Raw genomic sequence first — 23,980 nt, forward strand, 5'->3', positions numbered from 1 at the left:
CAAGGCGAAAAGGGACAGACAGACACACGCAGGCGTGTCGTTCCTATATGTGTGTATATATACTCTCCACGTCCGCCAACGGGGTGGCAACGCAGAAAGCGTATCCAGCAGCAGCACAGGCTAGACGACGACGGTACGAGGGGGTATATCGGCGCCGAGCCCATTCTCACAACCACTCAGTTGGTCACGACGCCTTCTACCGTTCGCCCGTTTTGATTTGTCACTGTAACACGAGCTCTGATTTTCTTTAGCTCTCTCGACAAACGCAAAGTTGTTTTGATTTTTGCCATCGTTTTTTTTTCTGCCGGGAGGGTTTTGTCTCGTTCGGTTATTCGCAGCTTCCCGCGACTCTCTTCATCGCCCCGGTGTGTTCATTATTATTACGTAAGTTTCACATTTTTTGACTTGATTCAAATTTTGGACGTTGTAAATTTTTGTGGGCTCTGCGTTCAATTTTCCCGGACTTGATTCAATTGAAATCAGAATTTAAAATGTCGGTGATTTATTTAAGTAGATTACCGACGCTCCTGTGCATTTGCGAACGTATATGAACTGGCGTGAGAAAACCAAGGGCCGCATCAAAGTTTGGTGCCATCTTCTTCATTGAAACATTTGCTCCGAGAAAATCAAAAGTCCCACCCACCCTCGCTCGAAAACCCGCCCAAGTTTACTATTAATGCACGTAACATTTCAGATTATTCCCCGGGCGAAACATCCCGGCCTACGTGGCCAACTCGCGTTCAACCACGTCGTCTCCCATTTAAAGCCGCTTCTCCGTGAATAATCTCCAGCAAGAGTTTGCTGCCCTGGGAAAATAGAATATGCTTAGATATTACCTTTTGCTTGATGATGAGTCCCATCTCGAACATTTCTCGAGGCGACAGTTAACACTCTTATAGCGCCAATGATGATGACAAGGAGCGTCACACAGCTCGACACATTCGCTTTTAAGCGTTAAGTAGTAGTATTTGAACCCCCACCACTGGGTCTATCTATCCACCCGATGGGGTGGGGTGGGGCGGTGGGGTGGAGCAGGGGCTTGACGAGATTGTCGACACAAGTCGATCACGAACGAGACGGTGCCAGCACTTAACGTCTTGGCAAGTGGCTTTCGAATATTTGTAGAAAAAAAGAAAAAAAGAAAATGATGTGGTGATGTCTAAAAATAATAATTTGGTTTTTCCCGCCGTGTCATCGGAAGTGGTCCTGGGCAAAGTGGGATGAGAGTTGTCTTTCAGAATCAACACGATCCTCCACTTGTGATTGTGTGTGTGTTTGTTTTGGGTCGATAGATGATGATGACACTGTCCCGGATTTCGCTGGTGATTGGGGCGGGCCTCAATAGCTCGTTACCACTACACACTCTTGTTACTAGTAGACTCTCTCTCTCTCTCTGTGTGTGGTGGTCTCTGTCTTTCGTCAAGTGCCACCTCTTAGCCTTGTGCCTGACAGCAGAATCGTCCCAGCCATGTGAGAAAAGGAGGATATACACAGAATCAATGTGTGTAAAAAGCAGAGAGAGAGAGAGAAACTTTTGGACGTGTACGTATGGCAGGTTGTATAACCGACGCAATCCCCATGACCCATCAAGCAACGAGGAAAGAAAGAGTATAGGGAACAAACGACGATGTATACTATATATATATATAGACTGTGCGTTTCGGGTGATTAGCCGCAGATAACGAGCCCCGCTGATGTCGGGCACACGCCACACAGTCTCGCTTATATTCGTTATTGCCGGCAGTTTGCGTCGTCGTATGTACGTAATAAATAATAAAAGAAAATACACGCTGGGAATATACCAGAGTATAACAGTCTCGTTTCACCGTATATAGTATACTTGAGTAGGATGTAAGTGCTTTAGAAATAATTACGATCATTACCATATTTTGGATTACGTTATTAAAGCCCTCTACTATAGCGCTTTATGACGCATTGAGCGTAAATGAACGACTAAAAAGCTTCTGGGGTCAAGTTGACGTTGTTTTCTAGTTATTGTCTTTATTAAGGATTTAAAATTTAATTACGAAAGACAACTCCCAGATGGCTCACGCGAAATTTCATAAAAAGACGAGAAATAAGCTACGACGACGCACCAAACAAAAGTTGCAGCAACAAGGTTGGCGGGCAAACTTGTTTTTTGTTAGCCTCGCCCAACTTTATTTCTGTTTTTATTTGTGAAAACTCTGAAATTGATTGGAGCAAGTTATTGTCTGACAGTTTGTAGATGTGAGTAATAACTTTAGTATTCTCAATTTCAAACTACGAGGAATCACAAGGGTAGTTATATTATTATGAAATTGCATGGTAACAGGTGTCCATTAGTGATAAATTATAGGCGGGAAATAGGTTCGAGTGAAATGGTCTGCATCAGTGAAAGATGTCTGCTGCTGGTACTATCATGTGCTGGTATGTTGCAGTCATGACAGGGGCTGAAAAACCGATAGTGCTTCAACTTTTTTATTGCTGGCTACAGCATTAACATGGTATTATATGTAAGTTACTCTTTTTTCATACTTGATATTTTGTGAACTTGATGTAACATTTGTTTGATTCATGTCCTGTGAATTAAGGGTGAACGCTTTCAATTAAAGTGTTCCTGATAGCATATTCAATGGCTGGTACAATCAAACTCAAAATAACTAATAGAGATTAGAGAAACATCAAACCTGTAAGTCATAAGTGTTTAAGATATTGTATTAAGTTAGATTAGAAATAATTATGAATTTGAGACGATTCAAGCTAGGAAACCGATAACTCATCCAAGTCAGGTTGTTATTTTAAGAGTGTCTAGTATTATACCCATTATTTAACCCTTTTTTAAACCATTCTAACTGTGCATCTATCCCAAGCAATCATTATGTAGAGAATTATTGAAAAAAAAAAATTTTGTTTTGAACTGGGTGAGTCTACGAAAAAAAATTTTGAAATGACCATTAAACTATAGCCCTTGTTTCCCCTACAGATAACTTTTTTCGTTGTAGAAATCTCATTACATATCTCGACGTTTTCACTTAACTCCTCTATCGCTTAACAGCTCAAATGAAATTTTCAAACCGTTCAGCAGGGCAGTGCAGTGAAGCCGGGCTAAAGCTTTCAGGGTCCAGGTCCCCACTGACCGTGCACTGACACATCCATTTAAAATGACGACGGTGCAAAGACAAAGTCTAGCAGCTGGAGGATATGTAGTGAGAGATTTTCAATTGATATGGGACCGACATAAAGTGTGCAGTGGAACAATTGAATAACTTAAAACCTTACCCCCTCATACCTATGGCTATTTAGTGTGTAGATTGTTAATATACCCGCCCAGGGAGTTAGCTATATACATCTAGACTATATAGATGCGCTAGGGCTGTGTGTGTGTCTATCTATAGTGTATATATATATATCTTTGAATCACTCTATCGTGCCACTCTGTCTATATAGTTTCTGGTCGGGACGATGTCAATCGTGACGTCAATCCACACGAATATGGTGATGAGTTAATCCCGCCGGGACGTTACTTTGCACGTTCACGCTTTCCACGTACACAGCAGCAGCAGCAGCAGCAGAAGCGGAACCGTTTCTGTACACACATTTGGACGTGTCTGCTTTCTTCTTTCTCCTCTAGCTGCATATACATCTTGCGTCGGGACGCTTTGTTCATTATTCATGCGTCGTCCAGTTAAGACTCCTTCGACGTCCCCTTTGACTTGAGGTTTACCCCCCTCGCATCGCTTAAGAGAAAAACCGTCAAAAGAAGGAGGAGGATGTGTTTTTTATTTTTTTTTATTTCTAGACGATTATTATTTCCTTTATGGCAATAAGCATAATGAGGACCTCTCCGAAGCGCATCTCTTAACAGTTTCTATCGTCTCCGAGTCTCTGCGGGGTTGTTATTTATGGATATCTTTTTATATTTATCTTTTCTCTATTTTCTGCTGCTGCTGGTTGTTGCTGTCTGCGACATCGTTATCTTTTCCTAGATGATAGGGTGGAAAAGAGATGAGCTTTAAGGATCTCTCCTTCTTTTTTTGTTTGCAAAAATACAAACGACACGGGAAAAACAGAAGGGAGAATATCGCGCAAAGGGTCTTTATGATTAGGAAACTCTTGTCAATTGTATCAGCGCAGTTGTAGACTGTGGATGGGGTTGTCCCGCAACTCATATCGTGCTCGTTCAACTGCGTAATTGAAGACACGGGAAACCGTCGACTCAAAGTGAAATGTCGTATTAAGGCCGCCCAAGCGATCTATACTACGTTGTGTGGGTATCATATTGTGTTGTCTTATTGTCTCTCCCTTATGTTTCCAGGTGCTGCTCGTCGTGGTGGAACGAACCGGAATAGGAAGAAGAAGAAGAAAAAAAAAAGAAAATTGTTTGGAGGGGAGGTCGACCGATCAAGAAAAGTGGAACAAGGAACAACTTTGTTTGAAAAGATCCGACATCAACTCTGATTGGAATTCAATCGCCAGAGAAGATGGAGCGAAGATCTCGTCATCTTTTGTTTGCCGTGTTGGCCGTCGTCTTGACGGTCTCGGCTTCGTCAATGGGCGGCGGTCTAACGACGCCGGATGCAGCCGCTGGAGTGGCTGGAGCAACGGCGTCAGGGCTCTTCAACATCCGGCCTCTGAGCATCTTCACGGGCCACTGCAATGCCTCCATTGCCAGAGGGGCAACCATCTGGAAGCCCATCCCCGGCGTTGTTGATATCTTCTTCCCAAAAGTGGTAAGTGTTCCCAGACTTCCTTTTCTTCTTCATTACCTGATGTGTGTGTGTGTTCCAGTTTGGTTTTTTCTTCCTGGGATTCAGACATCCAGAAACGAAATGGACGCCCTTGATGATAGATTGCCATGGGCTCTTTCACCAACGACGTACTGTCTCTTTTCATTTTTATTTTTTTTTGGTATGCGATTTCACATTTCCTTCCTTCCTGGAAATGGTTTTTTTCCAGGGACAACTTCCCCGCGCAGGGAAAAAAATCAATTCAAACAAATGGCAGTTGTGAATCCATCAAATGATGACAGTAGTGGAAAGACCCACTGCTAAAAGTCTGGATAATATTAGAAAAAAAAAGGGAGAGAGATGTAGGAAAGCTACAAGAGATCACGACGATTGCCGTTGATACTTTTTGATTGATTGTTTGTCGTGGCAACGTTGCGAATCGATCATTTGTTCAGCTAGCTGAAAGGCAAGTCGATATATATTCGGCCCGGTATATTTATCTTCTAATAAATATATAGCGCCCCGAGGAGAGAGGTTGACGTTCATCATCCCCACATATCTTTTTAACCCTTTTTTTATTTATTATTATTATGATGATTATTTTGCCGGATAGCGAATAGAAATAAGGAGTTGGCTCTTTCTGTTTTTGTTTGTTTCTTCCTTCCTTCCCTCCCTCGACCCTGGATGCAGCATGGATTTTTCAATGGGTGTGCCAGAGATCGTTAAGTTGGATTTTCATACATATTCATCACGTAGTGTGTATAGACGGAATCCTCGTCCGAAGGAAAACAAAAAATCGCGCCAACTGCAAAGTGCTTCCTTTGGGGCGGACAGAGAGAGAGAAAGAGAGAGGAAAGTCTTGATAGATTGATGAGTTCCTTGTTCGCATTATACGGCCAGTGACTTCGGGATCGAGTCGTGTATATAGATTTTGTCCCGGGAGAAACATCCAGAAATCATTGAGAACGTTTTCTATTATTGATTCGGATTTATTTTGATTTTTTTTTCTGTTCGTTTCTCCTCGGAGTGATTTACAATTTTAACTCGTTGCTGACGTGCAAAAGCATTTTTGAAATCAAAGTTTTTATACTTTGGGGGTAATGGCGAACATTTTTTCCCCCCCAGTTTGATGCAATACTTATGGAATTTTTAGATATCCCCTAAAAGGAGAAAAAAGTCCTGTCTGTTTTCGGGTCTGATTTTGTTATTATTCCGTGGAATTCCTATACGGTTGATGTGCAGCTCTTCTTTCTTTTTTTTTTATACTACAGCAACACTCGTTTGAAAACCTCTCGTCGGCAACTCTGCCGTATCTAATCGATACAGCTACATAAGCGGAACGTCTAAATATATATATATGTACACTACACAGCCACCCCGTCATCCACCTATGTGTCTCTCTCTATAGTGGTACAAGCACACACATTTATACTGACTATATGGAGTACCGCCGTATCAAAATTCCCCGGCGTTTCTATTGCACATCAGCTGAAAGCCCCCTGGTGAGATTGTCAACTTTGGTATTTCATTTCCCCCCTGCCACTGTGGTGAAAAAGAAAAAAGGCGGAAACTTTTCCCTTCAAAGGGATGGCGAATGTGTACGTCATTTCAACGGTATACGGGGGGATTAATTTTTGTTTCTTTTTTTTTAATTCCACGTAAACATTAGCCCCTCTTCATCATCACGATCGCTGATGTCCTCCCCGTGAGCTCGTTATTGTTTCGTGAACGAATTTCTTCTCGCGTCTCCTTATCCTGTGATAAATCCATCACATGCACTACTACTATAGGCCACTAAAGCACATACTTTTATGATCAAGATTAACTCTCTGCTCCTCTCTCTCTCTCTTGATGGTAAATGTAATCTTCTTTTATGCCCGTCTCTTTCTCTTATATTATCTCGAGTAATAAAAAAGAGACGACGACGACGACTGCGGACGACAGGATTTAAAGAAGAAATGTGGATCTCGGATGAAATGAAATCCTTTCTGTGTGTATGTACATTTCTCTCTCCCCCCCTTTTTTTCTCGAGATCCGTACACATATTCGATGATTGGATTGGATTTCGTCTTTCCCTTCGTGTGTGCGTTGAAATGCGCTGCTTCGTCTATCTAGTATAGGCATTCACTCATCCACATATACGTGGCCTATATGTTCTTCCTCCTCCTTTGTCGTTTGCCTAAGAGTACGGAACTGGACCGGGACGAAATAGGAGAAGAAGGTTTTCTATCAATGAATGGCTGATTGATTGACCGGTAGCTCTTCTCTATTCTTTTTCCCCTTTCTCTCTCTCTGCTGTGGCCCCGTTTATTTCCCCTTTTCTTACAATCGTCACGCACTTTGTGCCCCGGCAATATAAGTTGGGATTGGATGTGTACACAGATACACCGGAGGTAGGATCGTGTGTCGTCCGTATATATTTTGTAGCTACATCAGAATGTGTGGGTGTCACGGAGTACAGGGGGGAGTAGGCCAGCGCTTTCTAGTCTATTGATATGACGTCCGTGTTGATCGTCAGAGCGGCCTATAAGGGAGGGGGGAGATCGATTGCGCAGCGGATTTATAAGACGATTCCTATGTGTGTGCGTGTGTCTGGTTGTGACAAACTGGCGAATAGCAACAGGCACGGTGAATTTATATCTATCTATCGCCAGCCAGGGATCTCTTTCTCTCTCTCTCTACGAGTGTTGTGTACGTTTTCCCCTTTTCTTTTGTGACACGCGGGAAAAGGGTTTGTCACGGAGAAATGTGACCTTTTCCGGCGACGGGAGAGAACGGAATGAAAACGGTGCGGAACTTGCTTTCTGGGCGTGGTCGATATTTCATCAGACGGGAGAGACGGTGGGAGGTGGGAGGAGGATTGGGGTTGGGGTTGGGGGGATAGACGAGAGGTGTATGAAGCGAAACATTGATCCGATGACGCTTCATCCACACACACACACAACACTCGAGTGATGAGAAATATTTTTGGGGGGGCTTCAAGAGATTGACTCTTGACTCTCTGCTGTTTTTAATAATTTCATCGCGGGGTGTGGCTGGCAACTGCTGGCGTATCCAGCACTCAGTTTTATTGAGAATCAAAGTAACGAAGCTCTTAATTTTATTTTTTATTTTATTATTTTTAAAAGATAGTCTTGGAAAAATCTTTTGAGCGGATGGTTTTTATGTCTTCGATAGGGGGGAGAGAGTTATACGATAGGATCGATCCTAATTGGATGGCTGCCGGACTTGTTAATGTCACCACACACGACTTCACATATAATCTAATGGTGAAGAGCCTACAAGGGGATGGAAAATATGCCAAGAGTTCCTTTTCTCTCACTCCCTGGCCATATTGTGTTTCCGTGTGTGAGTTTTTTTTTTAGCCGGTCGTCAGCGGGAATATCTTTTTTTTTTTTTTTTGGTCGGGAGTTGGGAGTGTGTGGGGTGGAAGCTTTGGATGGGCCACGCCTCTGACACATCCCCAATTCAATTCCCCGAGCCACCACGTCTACGTATACTACGTATAGCAGGAGAGAGTTTATGTATCTGGCTGCTTTGGTGATGGATCATCTCACCCAAGAACTTTTTTTGTTCCCCCCTTTTTTGGCTGGCCAACTCGGCATATAAACTGCCGTCGTCGTTGTTGGGAGTAGTAGAGATACTACACCAGCAGCCAGCGTGATGAATCATCACTAACTCTTTCTCTTTCTCTCTCTCTGTGTGTGTGTGTACAGAGATCCCCATCTTCAACGCCTTATAACTCTTGTAATAAAGAGTGACTGGCCCGACTCTTACCGTCCTACTATCCCAAAACGGATGAATCCCTTTATTCAAATCTATATATCACACAGCCTCCCCCCCAAAAAAAAATAGTGACAAGTTTCTTTTCTTTCATGCCAGACTGCGAAAGAAGAAAAAAGAAGAACTTTTCTGAATGCCATTTCACTTTTTTATTTCATTTTTTTTTTTTTTGCTTTCCTGTAGTGTATAGTCGTCGACGCTCTCTATATAGTTTTTCACACAAGTCCGTCCCAGAATTCCACCGGGAGACGCATCGGAAAATCACAAGGCGAAAGTTATTTGATTTTTTTCCGACGTCCTTTTTATTTCTTTTTTTCTTTTTGCTCAGAGTGGGAAAAGAGATCTAGGCAAAAAGACAATTGAACTCACCAGAAAGTGAAAAGAAAATAATACAAAAAGATTTGCCACTTTTGATGTGAACTCGTCGCTAGAATAAAAAAGAAATAAATAAATATCTAGAGCTCACTCCCAGTGTATTATATACCATCGGGGAAATGGGAAATATTGAGATTTTTTCAATGGTGAGCCGACTATAGCTGTTTGTTTGGCCAAAGAGAAACGGAAATCGTCGCTGGGAATAAACAATCCTGGCGATGGTCTGTTGTGATTCTATCGATTTCAACCCCCCTAAAAAAATGGAAACAAAAAAGGAAAACTGTTTGAATCCTTTTCCTTTTTTTCTTCTTTTGTGTGTGTTTGTCTGGTACGAGAGACAGAGATTATTTAGACGACAGGAATAACAGAAATGGGCTGACGGCGGACAGAGGGGAGGGGGGCCAGAAAGCTTTACACTGTCCAAGAAAGTGCAACTACGAAAAAAAGGGGGATCCATTTTGATCTGTAAACGGGAATTGAATTCCGCATAGATGGCCGAGTCTACTTTGCAAAAGGATTTGTTCTTGACACAATCATCGTCGGTGCTGCTACAATCACAATGCTTTGAATAGAAGAGAATAGATAAATTCTCCAATTGTATTGGATATGTAACGTCGTATATTATTAAATTATTTGGGCTGGAAACAAATGGAAAGAGACGGGATATTTTCGCGATACAAAAGAGAATATTACGTTACCCATCCGGAATGTTTTTTTTGTTTTTTTTTTCAACGAGCGCAATGGACACGGTCCAAGCAAATCGTCAAGGTACAAAGAAACCAGACTGAATAAAAAGGAATTGAATATCTTATAGACGTAGCCTTGGTCCCGTATTCATAAGTCTGTAAATGATATGCCAACTCTGACTGTACAAATATCCATACTGTATACTATATATATACGTAATATCGATTGCGTGACGAGAGCTGGAGGGCCCAGCTTCAACCCAACAGAGCGGCAAGATGTTTATGTATAGATGTATAGCCGTCCAGGATTATAGTATGTGTATGATGATACTATATACATATCCAGAATATATAGGGTATCTAGAGGAGATTGGGCCGAGCTATAGAAAACGAGGCTGAAACATCTTTTAAATCTCTGTCGTCCATCTCTTGTCAACAGATTGTATTCGACAAGAATACGCAACGAGAACAACAACAACAACAACAATCTCGACACGCACACAAAGTTTTTCTTAGAAAGAAACAACTGTCCATTTTGTTTGTTGTCTGTGGGAGGGAAGGGAGGAAGATGAAACGAGACAAAAGATCAAATGAAATGAAATAAAAAGAAGAAAAGCCTCGGAAACAAAATAACAACGACTGCAACGCAGGGCCCAGCAGAGACTAACGGGTCTCTTTCCGGCTCATTTGCCATTCTGGCGCCGTTTTTTCCCCCCTTTTTACATTATTTGCGAGAAGATGGGCGAGGCTGGTAGTTGGTTGCTGGTCTGTCTTATACTATATGTGTAACTGGAAGAAACACAGGATGGAAATGCTGCTGATGCATGGAGTAACAACCACGACGGCCCTCCCGATTACAATGAAGATGGATAGGCTCAATGTCTCAATGTCTTTCATCCATTCTCTTCTTCCGCCTTTTTTCTTTTTCTTTTTCTGACTTGTCCTTGTGTTTAATGGAGCGCAAACGAGACGATTGCGTTTGCCAGTGATATCCAGTGTCTGCAGACCGACAGACCATCTACTAAAAGGCAGAAAAAAGAATGTTCAGATTTTTTTTTTTTTTTTCTTTTTAGCTCGGATAGGATTGGCGTAGTGTCGAAATACATTCCAGAGCAGGGCTATATGTATGGCTGGCGTGTATTATTATTTATCGCTGCGGTTGCTGTTTAGATACACATAGTAACTATACGTCTATTGGAGAAATTGCGCTTTGGTCTGCTCGATTTAGTGAGAGCCAGTTCCAGTGACGTTTCCGGAGAGCACATCCTTCCTACACTTTTGGTCCTCCTACAAATCGAAAATGAAACGCCAAGTGAAAAAATAAAATAAAATGAGAACCGCTGAGCTCGGCACTGGAGTTTGGCCCCGACGGCGACTCTAACGGCATTGGCCAGTGCCGGCACGCACCGCTGCGTCCGCACATCTTTTTTTTTCTTCTATTTTTTTTTCCTCCTTCTTCTTCTTCCTTATTCCGCCCTTTTAAACCTGCGAAGGAAGCAACTCCGCCCACATCCATTCCACATATCCGTTGTGCAACTATACAGCCGAGCGCTTTCGAGCTTGTCGAAGCGACTTGCCTTTTCAATCAAGCTCGGCCCTACACACACACCGCAGTGTATAGGGTGTATAGGTTGTTGTACTTTATTTTCAGGCCTTGGCTTTTTCTTAAATTGACCAGTTGCCCAACGATCCGCAAAGATTTTAAACAACAAACAACTTTTTTTTTTTTAATTGTGTTTTTTTAAAAAAGGGCGGCAAATTTGAAATTCAATTTTTCTGGCCGCCACCAGCAGCGGCTGATGTGCGACTGTGATATCGTTTATGTTTGACCACGGGCGATTTGGGCGGACTTGTTTATTGATGCTGTGTATTTGCGACTCGCCATGTTTTTCCGTGTTTTTATTTGCCTCGGACCCGTATGTCTGTGGGCTATTACACATGGTATAGGCCTGGGGACGATATCGTTGTGTCCTCCCACAGACTTCAATATCCTATTCTGCCCGTTTCTTTTTCTCTTTTTTCTTTTCTTTTTATGGCAGCCTGGGCTTTATATCGAGTCACGTTCCGCCCATTATTGGCACAAGCCAACACGCCGTTTCATTCGCGGACTGGCATGTCTCACTTGACTCGAGACAAAGAAGAGTTGAGAGAGAGAGAGAGGAAAAGTAATGAAGGAGTTGTCGAACAAGCGGATTTTCTCGACTTGTATCCGCCCAACAGTTTCCTGTCTCAATTAAGACGGAAACGATGCGGGAAATAATAGGAACCAGTCCCCCGCCATCAGCAGCTCACCATGAAGTAGAAGAAGAAGAAAATGTATACCTTTTTCTCTCTTTTTTATTTTTTTGGGAGACACAGGAACTTTTGCCAATGAGTCTGCGACGTGCTGGACCAGTCCGTCAGAACACACAGCACACGAGACTCGATTTTAATTGGCCCCGATGACGACGTACCGTGATGACGACTCTGTCAAAAGAGGCTGTCGTGCGGAAAAATGAGCTCGTTTTCTGTCTCCTTTTTGTGTTCCGGCTGACAATTTCAGCAGAAAAGTTGGGAGAACTTTTTCCTCTTTTTATTTCTTTTTAAAGTTTCCCAAAAAGAGAGAATATAAGATGACGCTGCAGTTGAGAGCTGGGGGGGATGTGATTAACAACTTGCGGCTGGCATGTATTTGCTGCTGGATGCCTCTGGGCTATTTTAAAGATGGCTCAAGAACAAAAGAAATTGCCTCGGCTTTGATCTCGCTCTTCCAAAATAGCCCCCATTATTGATATTTCATCTCGGCGGCTAGTAGCTCTGCAGCTGGGCCAAGGATGAAGAGAGCCCCCCCACCATGGCTGTGTGTACATCCTTGGCTTATATAGCCATTTTGTTCTTGCATGTTTTATGAGCTCTCTGTCGGTCATCTATTGCAAACGGCTTGAAAACGACACATAAAGAAAAAGGCGTGGCCGTCTTCGCTCGATTTTGTTTGTGACAGTGTTATATGGACAGCAGTAAGCGGTGCGTGAATGTCCGACCAGCCGAGTGCCAACCCCATCTTCTATTGGTCCACTAGGGAAAAAGAAAGAAAGAAAGAAAGGAAGGAAAAGACGTAAAAATAAAAATAAACTCTATTACATTGTGCAAGCAAACAATCCGACCCATCCAGCTCGCACCCTCCCCGGTCGACCCTGGCCGGTCCGTCCGAAAGTAAAATGGACCGAGAGAGCGTGAACAAAAGAAAAAGAAAAAAAGACAAAGAAAAGAGTGAGAGAGATGGACGCGGAGGAAAAAGAACAAATATAAGAAAAAAGAAAAAGAGGCCAAAAAATCGATCCCGATGGTGTACAGAAAGAGATAGAGATAATATAATAAACTATATCAAGAAAGACTTGGAAGGGATTGTGATTTTTATATTTGTGTGTGTGTTCACTGCAGAACGTCGCCTAAAGAGTCCGGCCATTGTTTTCCAGTTTCTCTTTTCTTTTTGTTTGTAATGTTCTTGATGTTGGAAGAAAAAAGGCAAATCAATTCTAATCATTTTCTATGATTTGATAACAACAGAAACCTCCTCGGTGCGCCAACCCGTCGGCTTGTTCGCTGATCAATTCGTCGCTGCACGCCAACGTCATCCTGCAGCCGGGCGACTCGTTGCGACTTACCTTCGACTTGGATTTTTCATCATCGGCCAACGGCGAACGAGATGATCAACCCGTCACCAAGACATCGACCACCACCACAGCTACGGAATTACCCAGGGCGGCCACCACCGTACCGACAACAACCATCGGTATTGATTGCCGCTCGTTTTTCTTTGAGATATTTTCGGGGGGTTTACTTAGAAGAACGGAGGGTGTGTGCGTGTGTGTGTGTGTCGGCGGTGAACACACGGAGAAAGTCTCTTTGTGATCTCTCCTTTCATCTGTTTATTTTTCTTTTTCTTGTTTCCTCTCCCAATTTGTTATTTTTGTCTTTGGCTCGAGGTTATAGAATCTTCAACTGCCACGCCCACCACTACGGAAGAGACGACCACGCCCGACGCCATTAGCAGCCAAGAGCCGGTGCTGTTGAAACGCTACCCACGACAGGCTGTCGTTGGCCCGTCACCGACAAACCCCGCCGTCGCTGGCCCGACGCAGTTACCCATCCAGAAGAATAATGTGGTAGCCGAACGGATCCGTTTGATGACTCAAGCGGATAATAATCAGCCCAGAAAAATGGCCCCTTCCGGCAGCAGTAGTTCCAGCAGCAGCAGCAGCAGCGCCATTCCGCCGGTCAGCAATATCGTCACCCTCTACAAAGTGAACGGCGAAGCCTTCGAGTCGTGCGACATCACCAACGGACAAAGGATCGGCCAAGTCAAGAGTCAGGATCCCGAATCGCACACGGGCATCATTACCTTGCCACCTGGTCTCCTATCGATCGCCGACAACTTCTTCTTGGGTATATCTATAACAACAACTAGTCCTAATTTCCCTTTTCATTAATTAACGATTGATTAGAATCCTTATAAATTTTCCCAGCTTTTTTTATTTATTTTTTTTTAATAAGGTGCTTATCATCTGTTGGTTGTTGCATAGTTGCCACGGGTATATTTCTAGGAATTTGCCGGAATCAGTCCTCTCCCGTTTAATATTTTTTTTCGATCCGCCAACCTATTTCGGGTTTCCCATTAAGGTCATTGTAGACGTTTTGGGGCTGATTTTTCCTTGCGCAACCAAAAGTATGTATATAGAACTCTCTCTGCGCTAGACTTTTTATTTTTCTTCCTTTCTGGGATCCTACAGGGAAATTGTGACGTCAGGGCCCCGAGGCCTATACTCGTCCTTCTATTAGACTTTCTTTGTTCGGACGATGAGCTATTCAGCGAGTTGATGTGAAAAATGGATTACTGGATAGAAGATGTTGCATGGTTGAAGAAAAAGAACGAGAGAAATGTTCTCCGATCAACTTTTTGGGTTGTCTGTTGTTGTTGCTTCTCGGGATGTCAGAAATGCCTGGGGCACGGTGGGCTGGCCGCCCGTCAGTTGGACTATTTATAAGGATCGAATTGTCGATGGGGTCGTGGCCCATTTTTCCCTCCCATCTGCTACATCTTTTTTTCTTCTTCTTCTTCTTCCTTGAGACATGCACAGATAGATAGATAGATAGATATGTGTACCTTCTTATAGGATTTGACACGATCGGAGTGACGGATCGAATCGATTAGTAGAAAAGCACAGATCCTTCGTCTTCTTTTCATCTTCGCTCCTCCTTCCTCCGCTCCTTATCCGCGCTCCTTCCAGTTTCTCGAGTTATTTCCGATATGCTGCACACCGTGGGAGGAGGGAGCGATAGACGGGGGGGTTTCAGCACTTTCCCTCCTCCTCTTTAGTCGATCGATAATAGAAACATAAATTCTAAATGCGGATGCTCAGCGCACAAAAGCGGCTCTCGGGCGATATCTTTACGGGACAAGAGTTTCCAATCCGTCCATTCCGCGCTCAGCCAATTCGCCTTGTTTTTGTTGAATTTATTATTGATGTGGATCTCTCCTCTCAAGTCTCTATCTGCCCCGGCAGCCCAGTCAACATTCAGATTGAGGGTTGCACACACAGCAGGATCCATTAGAGCGGCTTTGATTGTTTGATGGGGAAATGCTGCATGAATTGATCACGAAGACTTTGTGCCTGCCAGCCCACTGGCCAGCTGTGTATACGTATATACTTAATCATTCAACGTCTTCCCCCCTTTTTATTTTCTCGTATTAGGACGCTCGGTCCGCTGGGGTGGTGAATGTCTCAAGATGAAAGTGTCGGTCAAGACGGCCAACTGCGGAGATCGGGACCAGTGTACCAATAACGGCGTCTGCCACGCCACATCCAACACGGTACGCTCTTGCACTATACGCTATCCCTTAGGTTTTTTCTTTTTTTTTCCATCGTTGCTCACTTGTGTACCTCGTCGATATTCTTTTCCTTTTTTTATTTTCTTCCCCGACTGTTGTGTGTGCATAAGACGTCAGCTTTACTCAAAAAAAAGTATATGTTTGTCCTATTGCGACTGTTCAACAGGCTTCGTTCCAGTGCTCCTGTTGCGAGTCGGCCAATGTCAACGAATTCTGCGGGTGAGTAGCTGCTATACGTTCGGATATATTGACTCTTGATGTATATTGTAGCCAACTCGATTTATTTCTTGTGTATATGACGCGAGCTGCTGTGTATGTGTTCAAGTGTGCCGTACAGTAAGTAGCTGGGGCCGCATAGAAATCGACTCTTTTCAGTCGAGGGGGGGGAAATATGTCAGAGAAAGTTTCTTATTAAATCTTTCCCGTGATAAAAAAAAGAAGAAGTTGGTCTTTCAATAACAAAAATGAAAGTTGAGATATGACTCTCTACTATTAGCTAGACGGACTTATTTGTTTTTGGGCCTCTTTATTATTCCTCTTTCTCTCGTGTGACTCCCTTTTAGGCCGTCCAACTTGTGCTCGTACAACCCCTGCCAGAACGAAGGCGTTTGCATCCGCGTTCAGCAGAACAAAGACGACCTTTTCCGCTGCCTCTGCCTACCAGGTACGTGGGTATTTACAGAAAATCTTTTGTTTTTTTTGGGTGTGTGTGTGTGTTTGTGTACCATAGCTTTTCTCTTTATTAATAATTATTGATTGCTCCCAAGTCAGACGTTCGTAAGCAAAGGAAAAACAAAACAAAAGAATGATCTTTTCCTATTTATATAAATCACGAACGGTCCCCAGACAGGCAATCACTTACTATAACGAAAATGGGTATCTACAGCTTAATAACAGGCCTATTTGTTAGCTTGCCAGCTTGCCTGGCTGCTGTGTGTCCCCGTGTATTGGCTAATTGGGTCATTACAAGCATCTGATTTTTGTTTTCCTCCGCTATAAGATAAAAAAACAACATCGAATAAAGGGAGGGAGAAATAGAAAAAAAGAAAATACTTTGTTGTTTGTCTCTGAGCGGGTCTGTACCCTCCGTCCCCGGGGTTGTGCCGATCTAATCACGACTCGTGCGTGTCATCTGTCGTCTCTTGTCTCTTCTATATCTTTCATCAGCTTCAATTAAGCCAAAGAGTTTCCATTATTCTGCTGGTGGATTTTGCTTGCGCTCCTTTTGTGTTGTTGCGGGGGAGGGAAGGTTTTCACATGAGTTCCTCCCGACGTCACGCAGAGTACTATTCTCCAGTAGCCGAAAAGATCCGTCAATCTTTCAGGAAGTTGCGAGTATCCCTCTCCTTTTTCTTTTTTCTTTGAATATTTTTGGCCATTGACGTTCCACCGAGCTTGAATCCTGTTTCCATTCTGTGGTTTTCTCGACAAACACACATCTACCCGGCCCGCTATCCGCGGTCTATATCTTTCGCCTTTTCCTTCTCTTCTTTGTCGAGATCCATAATGGAGGAGCTTCATGGAACAAGTCGGTATCAATTACCTTTTCAATCTTTCTTTCCCCCCCTAGCCACGACGTGAAGAAAGCAAGTTCATCAAAGTTTTCTTCTACATAGAACCTTCTTCCTTTTCGGACAATGTGCGCCGAGAGTTTTTGCGGAAGAAAAAAGGTGGCGTTCTATTTCCTATCTCATTCGATGCCGGATGATGAAATGGAATAATAAAAAGTGAGCGAAATGTGCACCAAACAGGCGGAAAAGTTTCTACCCCCTTCTTTTTCTCTCTCTCTATCTCAACGTGCTGGATAAGGAGCGCAAGGAGGGAGAAAGATACGTCGAAATCGATCGGTTGTAGGAGCTCTCGGATTCTTCCTTTGAAGTACCATCCCGCGCCCGCACCGAGTGGAAGGAATGATGCGAAGCTTTTTTGATTAGTCGAGTGCAAGCAGAACGCGCTTTTTTGGCACTTATCGATTTGCCCCATTCCGTGTAATGAACGGGATCGGCAGAGATGATTGAAAAACCTTAACCCATTTGGTTATAAAAGGAAAGGAGAGACTGCATGGCGGATGCTGTGCTGCACGAGCTGCTGCCCGGCCAGGGGGGGAGAAGATATGAGACTATCGGGCAACCAGCATCTTTTATATGGTCCATGAAACACGAAAGAGAAGCAAATCCCTTTGAAAACTTCATTGGCTTTGCAAGTTGAAAAACGAATGCGACGGATGTTTCCGGTATACAAATCGCCGCCCGATGGCCAACAGTCTTGTAGACTATACCCCCCAACCGATCCGCGCAGCCAAAATCGTATCAACTGGGAAACGGAATCATGCGTCTCTCGCGGTCGGTCGTCAAAAGATTCGATAGCACCGTATTAACTCCCCGCCGCCCACCCCACCGCCATTATAATGGGAAAGATGCGGCATGTGGTGTGCAAAAGATGCGCCACCAATAATCGGCAAGGAGCCGCAGTCTGCAGCAATCGGAAGGAACAACATTCTTTATGATTGATTCCATTGTGGGTGGCAGGAAGGTTTTCTCTCCGGCACCTAAACCTACGTCCTATTGTATATACACTGTCCGCCGTTATCTGTTGGAGAACGAAACTCTCTCTATTCCATTGATCGTCTCCAGGGCCTTTTTTTTTATTATCGACTGTCCATTGGTTTTTGTTCCATCCGTACTGCGGATGGGGTGGAGGTTATTCTTCTGCCAACTGAGTGGTAATCGACGTCGAGATGGACGTCTCTGTGCGTGACGATTCGGAGAATCGTGTGAGACAGCGTCTTATTCTTCCAAACAGGACCAGACGTATAATAATAATAATAGGATGGAAAATGGACAGACACTGAGAGATAAAAATATTATTATTATTTTTGCCTTTGTGTTTTATTATTTTTTTTTTTAGGTTACGAAGGCAAGTTTTGCGAGGAACAATTCAACGCTTGTGATTCGATGGTCTGCCATAATGGCGGCTCCTGCTTGATCGCCCATGACGGCCGGGCCCATTGCTCCTGCTCTTCCGGTTTTGTCGGGCTCCACTGCGAAGAGGAATTGACCGGATGCGATTCGTCCCCCTGCGTCCACGGCATCTGCGTCGACCAGACACACGGATACCGCTGTTTCTGCCAACCAGGTGAAAATAAATTATGATTTGATTTGACTTGAATCGTATACCAGGAATTTCAGAAGTTGGCCGGGTTTCATTGACTTGTCATTCCAGTGTCAAACCGACTTGTTAATGACACGAGTATTAGTTGTGTAGTCCTGGTGTTGCTTGGAAAGATATCGCCCGTCGAAAAAGGCACGAAAGAATCGATCCAGTTTTATCGCGAGGTTCTTCTTCGTCTTCTTCTTGTATACGTCGTTGGCGTAATTGAATCAAAAGGAATATGACGGAATGATGATATATTTGTGTTGGCCTCGACAGGATTCGGCGGACCGGAGTGCAACTTCGAATACAACGAGTGCGAGTCTAATCCGTGTAGCAACGGCGGAACGTGTTTGGATCGTGTTGGCGAATTCCAGTGCATCTGCCCGTCGGGCTACGCCGGATCACGTTGCGAGACTCAGGTATTTTATACTAGACGCCATCCCTCTTTTTCTTTCTCCCGGAGTTGTAACATGTTCGGGAGAGAGAAGGTCGACTGCTGATGTAGGGGGGCACACCACCGTGAGCATCTGATCAACGGTTGATTCAATCAAGGCCATAGGTCTTCACCCCGATTGCCGAATCGATTCAGTTGGCTCTGATGACAAATCTGATTGATTCTTATTTGATTTCCTCTTCTTCTTCTTTCCTTATTTCCTTCCTTCCTTCTTATATCCGCCGTCGGATGGATTTATTATGTATACAGGTGAATTTGTGCGAACCGAATCCTTGCGGACTCAATCAAAAATGCATCGATCACGGAACCAATATCAGCTGCGAATGCATTCCGGGACTTGATCTGGCCCTCTGCGCCGAGATGAACTCGGTAAGATTTATCTTATACAGTATATATCTCGCCAACATTTTTTCCCCCTTTTCCCTTGAATGATGGATCGGCGACAGTCTAGTCAATTTAAAATCCAATACACAACAGCCCAAAGGGGGGGGGGCCTCCTTTTTTATTTCTAAAAAAAGATTTTTCGCCAGGTCGGATCCATCAAGCGCAATGATGTGTCGTCACGAGCTGTCGGATACCCAGCGCCGATAAATATGTAACACAAAAATAGAAATAGCTATGGTGTATAAAAATCTCTGTGAAAGAAACGAAACAAAAAGGAAACGCAGGACAAAATGTGCATGGCCGTGATTTCTGATCTCTGCAATGATGTCGTCAAATATGTGCGAGGAGGCGATACAGACATAACTTTTGGCCGCCTCGTCTTTTTTTTTTCCGACGCGGAATCGAATTCCTATCGTCGTGATTATTGACTAGATTGGCCCTGCCAACGTTTGACAATTCTCCGCGTCTCTCGTTCAAAACTGACGGAACGAAACTCGATCAGGACTCAATCCAATTGGAGACTGCGCTCCAATCTCAGTTCTCCCCCCTTCTCTCTTCGTCGTCGTCCTCCTCCTCATCGCTGTCCTTTTTATTTATTTATTTTTTTCCTTCTTTTCTCTTCTTGCCTACGGTTCTTTTCTATCTCTCTTGTCCCCTATTCTCTTTTGTACTCGACGAGATTTTCAACTCACGGAGAAAAGAAAAAGAAAAATGAAGATATCTACTACGCAACGTCGTCCCTTTTTTTTTGTGGGAGAGCGTGATAAGCTCCCGAGGCTCTAGCTTGCTCCGGAGCTCCAACAAACAGACACGAGAAAAAGACAAAAAAGTAACATCATACCCTACATATACAGGCTGCCTAACTATTTGCTCCTAGAGCTAAACTCGATTTGGAAACAAACGAAGATATGAAGAAGTATGAGATAGGGCTCTGATTTCATTTTATTTTTTAAAACATTTCCGGCGCCATTTTTGAATTTGTTGAAAGAAGAGAAGGGAGAGAGAGCATTGTGAAGGGCCAATCAACACCGGAAGGCATCCGGATCAATTGTAAACTCTGGCAGTAGTACAAACTCGGGTCTATTTTCTGTGTGCTGATCCGACGCAATTTCTTTATTCGCATTGCTACAGCAGTACTACATACTACATGTACTAGGCTTTTATATTCCTTTGTTTCTTTTTTTTCCATTAAAAGGCGTGTCATCCGAACCCGTGTCTGCGTGGTGGGACCTGCTGGGTCAGCAGTGGTAGCTTCTTCTGCGCCTGCAAACCGGGACTGACTGGCGATCGATGCCAAGGTGAGCAGCACTCTGTACATCTATATGAAGTCCTTTGGGGGTGTTTTGTTGCCCTTTTTATTTTATTATTTGCTGCGGCCGTGACCCTCCCACCTTTATTTATATGTATGTGCACTTGATACTGACTGTTGCACGACGCTGTTATTCGATGCGGCGATATTATTGAATTGACGCAGATCTGGTGACGACGAGCGGTAACAAAGCCGAGCACCACGAAGTGATCCGTGGATCGGTCGGCCATTACGGGCTCAGTAACAGCGAACTGGAACTCAAGACGCCATTGCCGCTCCATTTGGACCACACGCACAGCATCTACGTGGCCGTCGGCACGCTCGTTTCGGCCGTTATCGTCGTCGTTATAGCGGTAATATTTTCGACAACCCAACGCACTTTCCTATTTCATCATGTCGCCATTTTGGATTCCCATCATCGCATCTAAATTTTTTAAAATTGGGTTTTAAATTGGACAGGTGATGGCCTGCTACTGCCGGACGCACGAGCCGTCCAAATGGTCACCGTCGGCTCGGCTACCTTTCCTGTGCCGAGATTACCGCAATACATCGTCACCTGTTAAAGAGGATCAAGGGTAAAGTTCTAAAAACTCTCTCGACTGTGCCATAAGGGGTTCCAAACCACCAAGTTAACTTACCTGAAAGTTTGATGAAAGCTAACGTATATAGCCAGCGCAAGAGTACTTTATGTGTATCCGGCCAACGAAACGCATGAGTTGGTTTTATTTTGTAACTCCATATTATTCCCCCTCCCACCCGCAAACGAAGCTCACTGGAGTTTGTGAGTTGAATATTTCAAAAAAGATCATACACAGACGCATTTGAAGGTTTCCCCGGAAATCACTAGAAGCAATACTCGATGCGCGTGAGAGGTTGGAGATCAAACAGAGATGAAACAACACCTTTTGTCTTTGACATTTTCGGGTTGGCAATAGCGGCAATAGACGCAATGATCATTTCCGACCGACACACATTTTGTCGTCTCCGGGCAAAGAATCTCTCTGACTTGTTCGGTGCGCGGTATGCGTGGATTTTATCAGTCACGTTCAAAGAAACGTGAACGTCAGATTTGAGACTCTTCTGTCGATATCCGTGCGCGCATCTTGAATTTTTTCTTCTTCTATTTTGCGTCATTCGAGAATGGATTTGATTTCTTTTTTTCTCCTCCCTCACCGTTTTGGATTATTAGGATGGACGTGCCGTTGGCGGTTGCCATGGAGTCGGAAACCTTCCAGCAGCGCAAATTTGAGAGCCTGCATCCCACTCAGTGCCAAGTGTATTGGAGCGACGCTCGCCGCGACGCCGCCGTACTCGACTAGAAGAAGAAGAAGAGCGCAGGAGAAAAGATGGGGGGAAAAAAAAGAGCGCGCGTATATAAATAATAATAAAAGGAAAAAAAGGAACGACGCGGTAAAAAGGAAGAAAATGAAGACCAACATCTTCCAACTTTTTTCTTTTTTACTTCTTCTTTTTTTGAGGAGCGGTAATTTGATTTGACTCGGTTCACTCGGCTTATATTATACTTTACACTGCACACTTCGACGTTGAAATACCCCCCCCCCCCCGACGTTTTTTAGTTGTATTTCTCGTTCTGGAAATATTTATAACTAAATATATACTGTCTCTCAACTCTCCTGACTTTTCCCCCCATGTTCAACCAACCACTCTGCCTCCCGGCGACCGAGCGGATGCGTAAGAGAGCGTACAGGGAGACTTTGATCTCCTTCATGATGATGCTCTCTTTTTTTTCTTCCTGACTCTCTCCTATCTCTTTTTCATCCTTGGCTCTTTGTATTCATTATCCTGTGACTCCCGACGACGACGACGAGTTTTCCACGTCTATCTTTTTTATTTTTTATTTTTTGGGGTTCCTTTATTTTCTTCCTCGTTTATTCGTGTTCATGAATTATTCCACATGTAGATCCATGTTCCGTCCTCTCCGTTATATACTTGTCTCCCCCCCTTCTTGTCTATTCCCGCCCCAACTCTTATTTCTGTTGTGTCTATCTCTCTCTTTCGTGCTTATTGCTAAACTCTGCTAACTTATTCCGTTTGCTGTATGATTGTCTCCGAGCCGAACGACGAACACAGAAGAAATGGACAAAACCTTTTTATTTATTATTCAATTGGATTATATTTTAGACTTTTGTTCTTATCCCCCTCCCCATATAAATGAACCAGCAGGACCAGTTCTACATTTTGCATTCGGCTTTTTTTTCTTTTCTTTTTGGAATTTCTTATAAAAATTAGATCAAACCCTGTTTTACGTTCCCTTACACTTCCGTGTTCAAGATTTATTGTTTCGATGTTTATCATTTGTGTCCTACCATTTTCTTCTAAATTTTTCTTAAGAATTCCGTTTCATTTTCAATCATATTATATAGATCTCTAATGCTCATAAAGATTCACGATACTTGTATGTTTCTGTATTATGATGATAATGTGGTCTCTATTGTTGCAGAATTACTTTTGAACCCAAATTCATCACACACAACCACATTAAACAAACTTGAAAAAAACAAAAACAACATAAACTATTACCCTTTCGTAATCATCTTTTTACTTGCCCTATACAAAAGCCAAATAAAAATTAATAAATGACGGCAGCATCCCTCCATTTGTATCCTATTTGATTCCCCGTCAGAAACGGTCGGGATTCTTTCATCGGAGACACCATTCGATGTCTTGTAAACGCTCCATTTATTATGCTCGAGTTTGAGATTCTTTTTGTCACAGACGTGCTACATTCCACTACATGTTCTCACGAAACGGTTGGGATTGAAAGACGAAAGGAATTCCACTTTACGGCGGCGTTATTTCGTTTAACTCCCTTGTTTTTTTTTGTTTTTTCAAATATTATTGATGGAGCGTTGTTTCCCTTTTTGAGCAGTACAAAATGCGCGTGAAAATACAAGATGATTGGCTTATCATTTATTTCAACGTAACAGAGCAGAGTAGATGATGAGTGTTAACATATAGTTGAGTCGGGAACACAAACAACTTATTTGTGTCCTTTATCTGTTCGGTTAGAGCGAACAGCCGCACGGGAGCCATGCCTTCAAAATATTGCTTGTTAATGAATCTAATGTTGATTTAACTAATGGCTTGAATCACGTAGGGGTAGAGTAGAGGGATAATATGGCTTTTTCTCAAAATCCTATTGAATAAAATGGGAAAATCCTACGGAAAGAAGAAATCCTTACCTAATTAAAGTAAAGCTGCCAAATCGGATAAAAAAGGACGGAGAGGAATATGGAT

The 23,980-nt window shown here is 43.4% G+C and overlaps 1 protein-coding gene across 6 annotated transcripts; it reads left to right on the forward strand.

Moving 5' to 3' along the window:
* The first annotated feature begins 80 nt into the window (after nt 1–80).
* LOC124199910 (delta and Notch-like epidermal growth factor-related receptor) lies at nt 81–23,652 on the forward strand. 6 transcript variants are annotated; one of them, XM_046595953.1, is made up of 15 exons: nt 2,104–2,229; nt 2,315–2,495; nt 4,298–4,712; nt 13,100–13,325; nt 13,526–13,978; nt 15,286–15,404; nt 15,589–15,641; nt 15,986–16,086; nt 18,330–18,557; nt 18,852–18,994; nt 19,279–19,398; nt 20,609–20,711; nt 20,888–21,075; nt 21,182–21,297; nt 21,912–23,652. In XM_046595953.1, exons 3-15 carry the CDS (start codon nt 4,464–4,466, stop codon nt 22,039–22,041), a joined length of 2,229 nt encoding a protein of 742 aa, XP_046451909.1. In that variant the 5' UTR covers nt 2,104–2,229; nt 2,315–2,495; nt 4,298–4,463; the 3' UTR covers nt 22,042–23,652. The 6 variants fall into 6 exon arrangements, with proteins under 6 accessions (XP_046451910.1, XP_046451913.1, XP_046451912.1 ...); XM_046595955.1 differs by lacking the exon at nt 2,104–2,229 and adding an exon at nt 2,265–2,280 and having other exon boundaries at nt 2,350–2,495; XM_046595954.1 differs by lacking the exons at nt 2,104–2,229; nt 2,315–2,495 and adding an exon at nt 81–384.
* The last annotated feature ends 328 nt before the right edge of the window (nt 23,653–23,980 follow it).

Source organism: Daphnia pulex, chromosome 8 (assembly GCF_021134715.1).
Source record: "Daphnia pulex isolate KAP4 chromosome 8, ASM2113471v1".
Taxonomy (NCBI): domain Eukaryota; kingdom Metazoa; phylum Arthropoda; class Branchiopoda; order Diplostraca; family Daphniidae; genus Daphnia; species Daphnia pulex.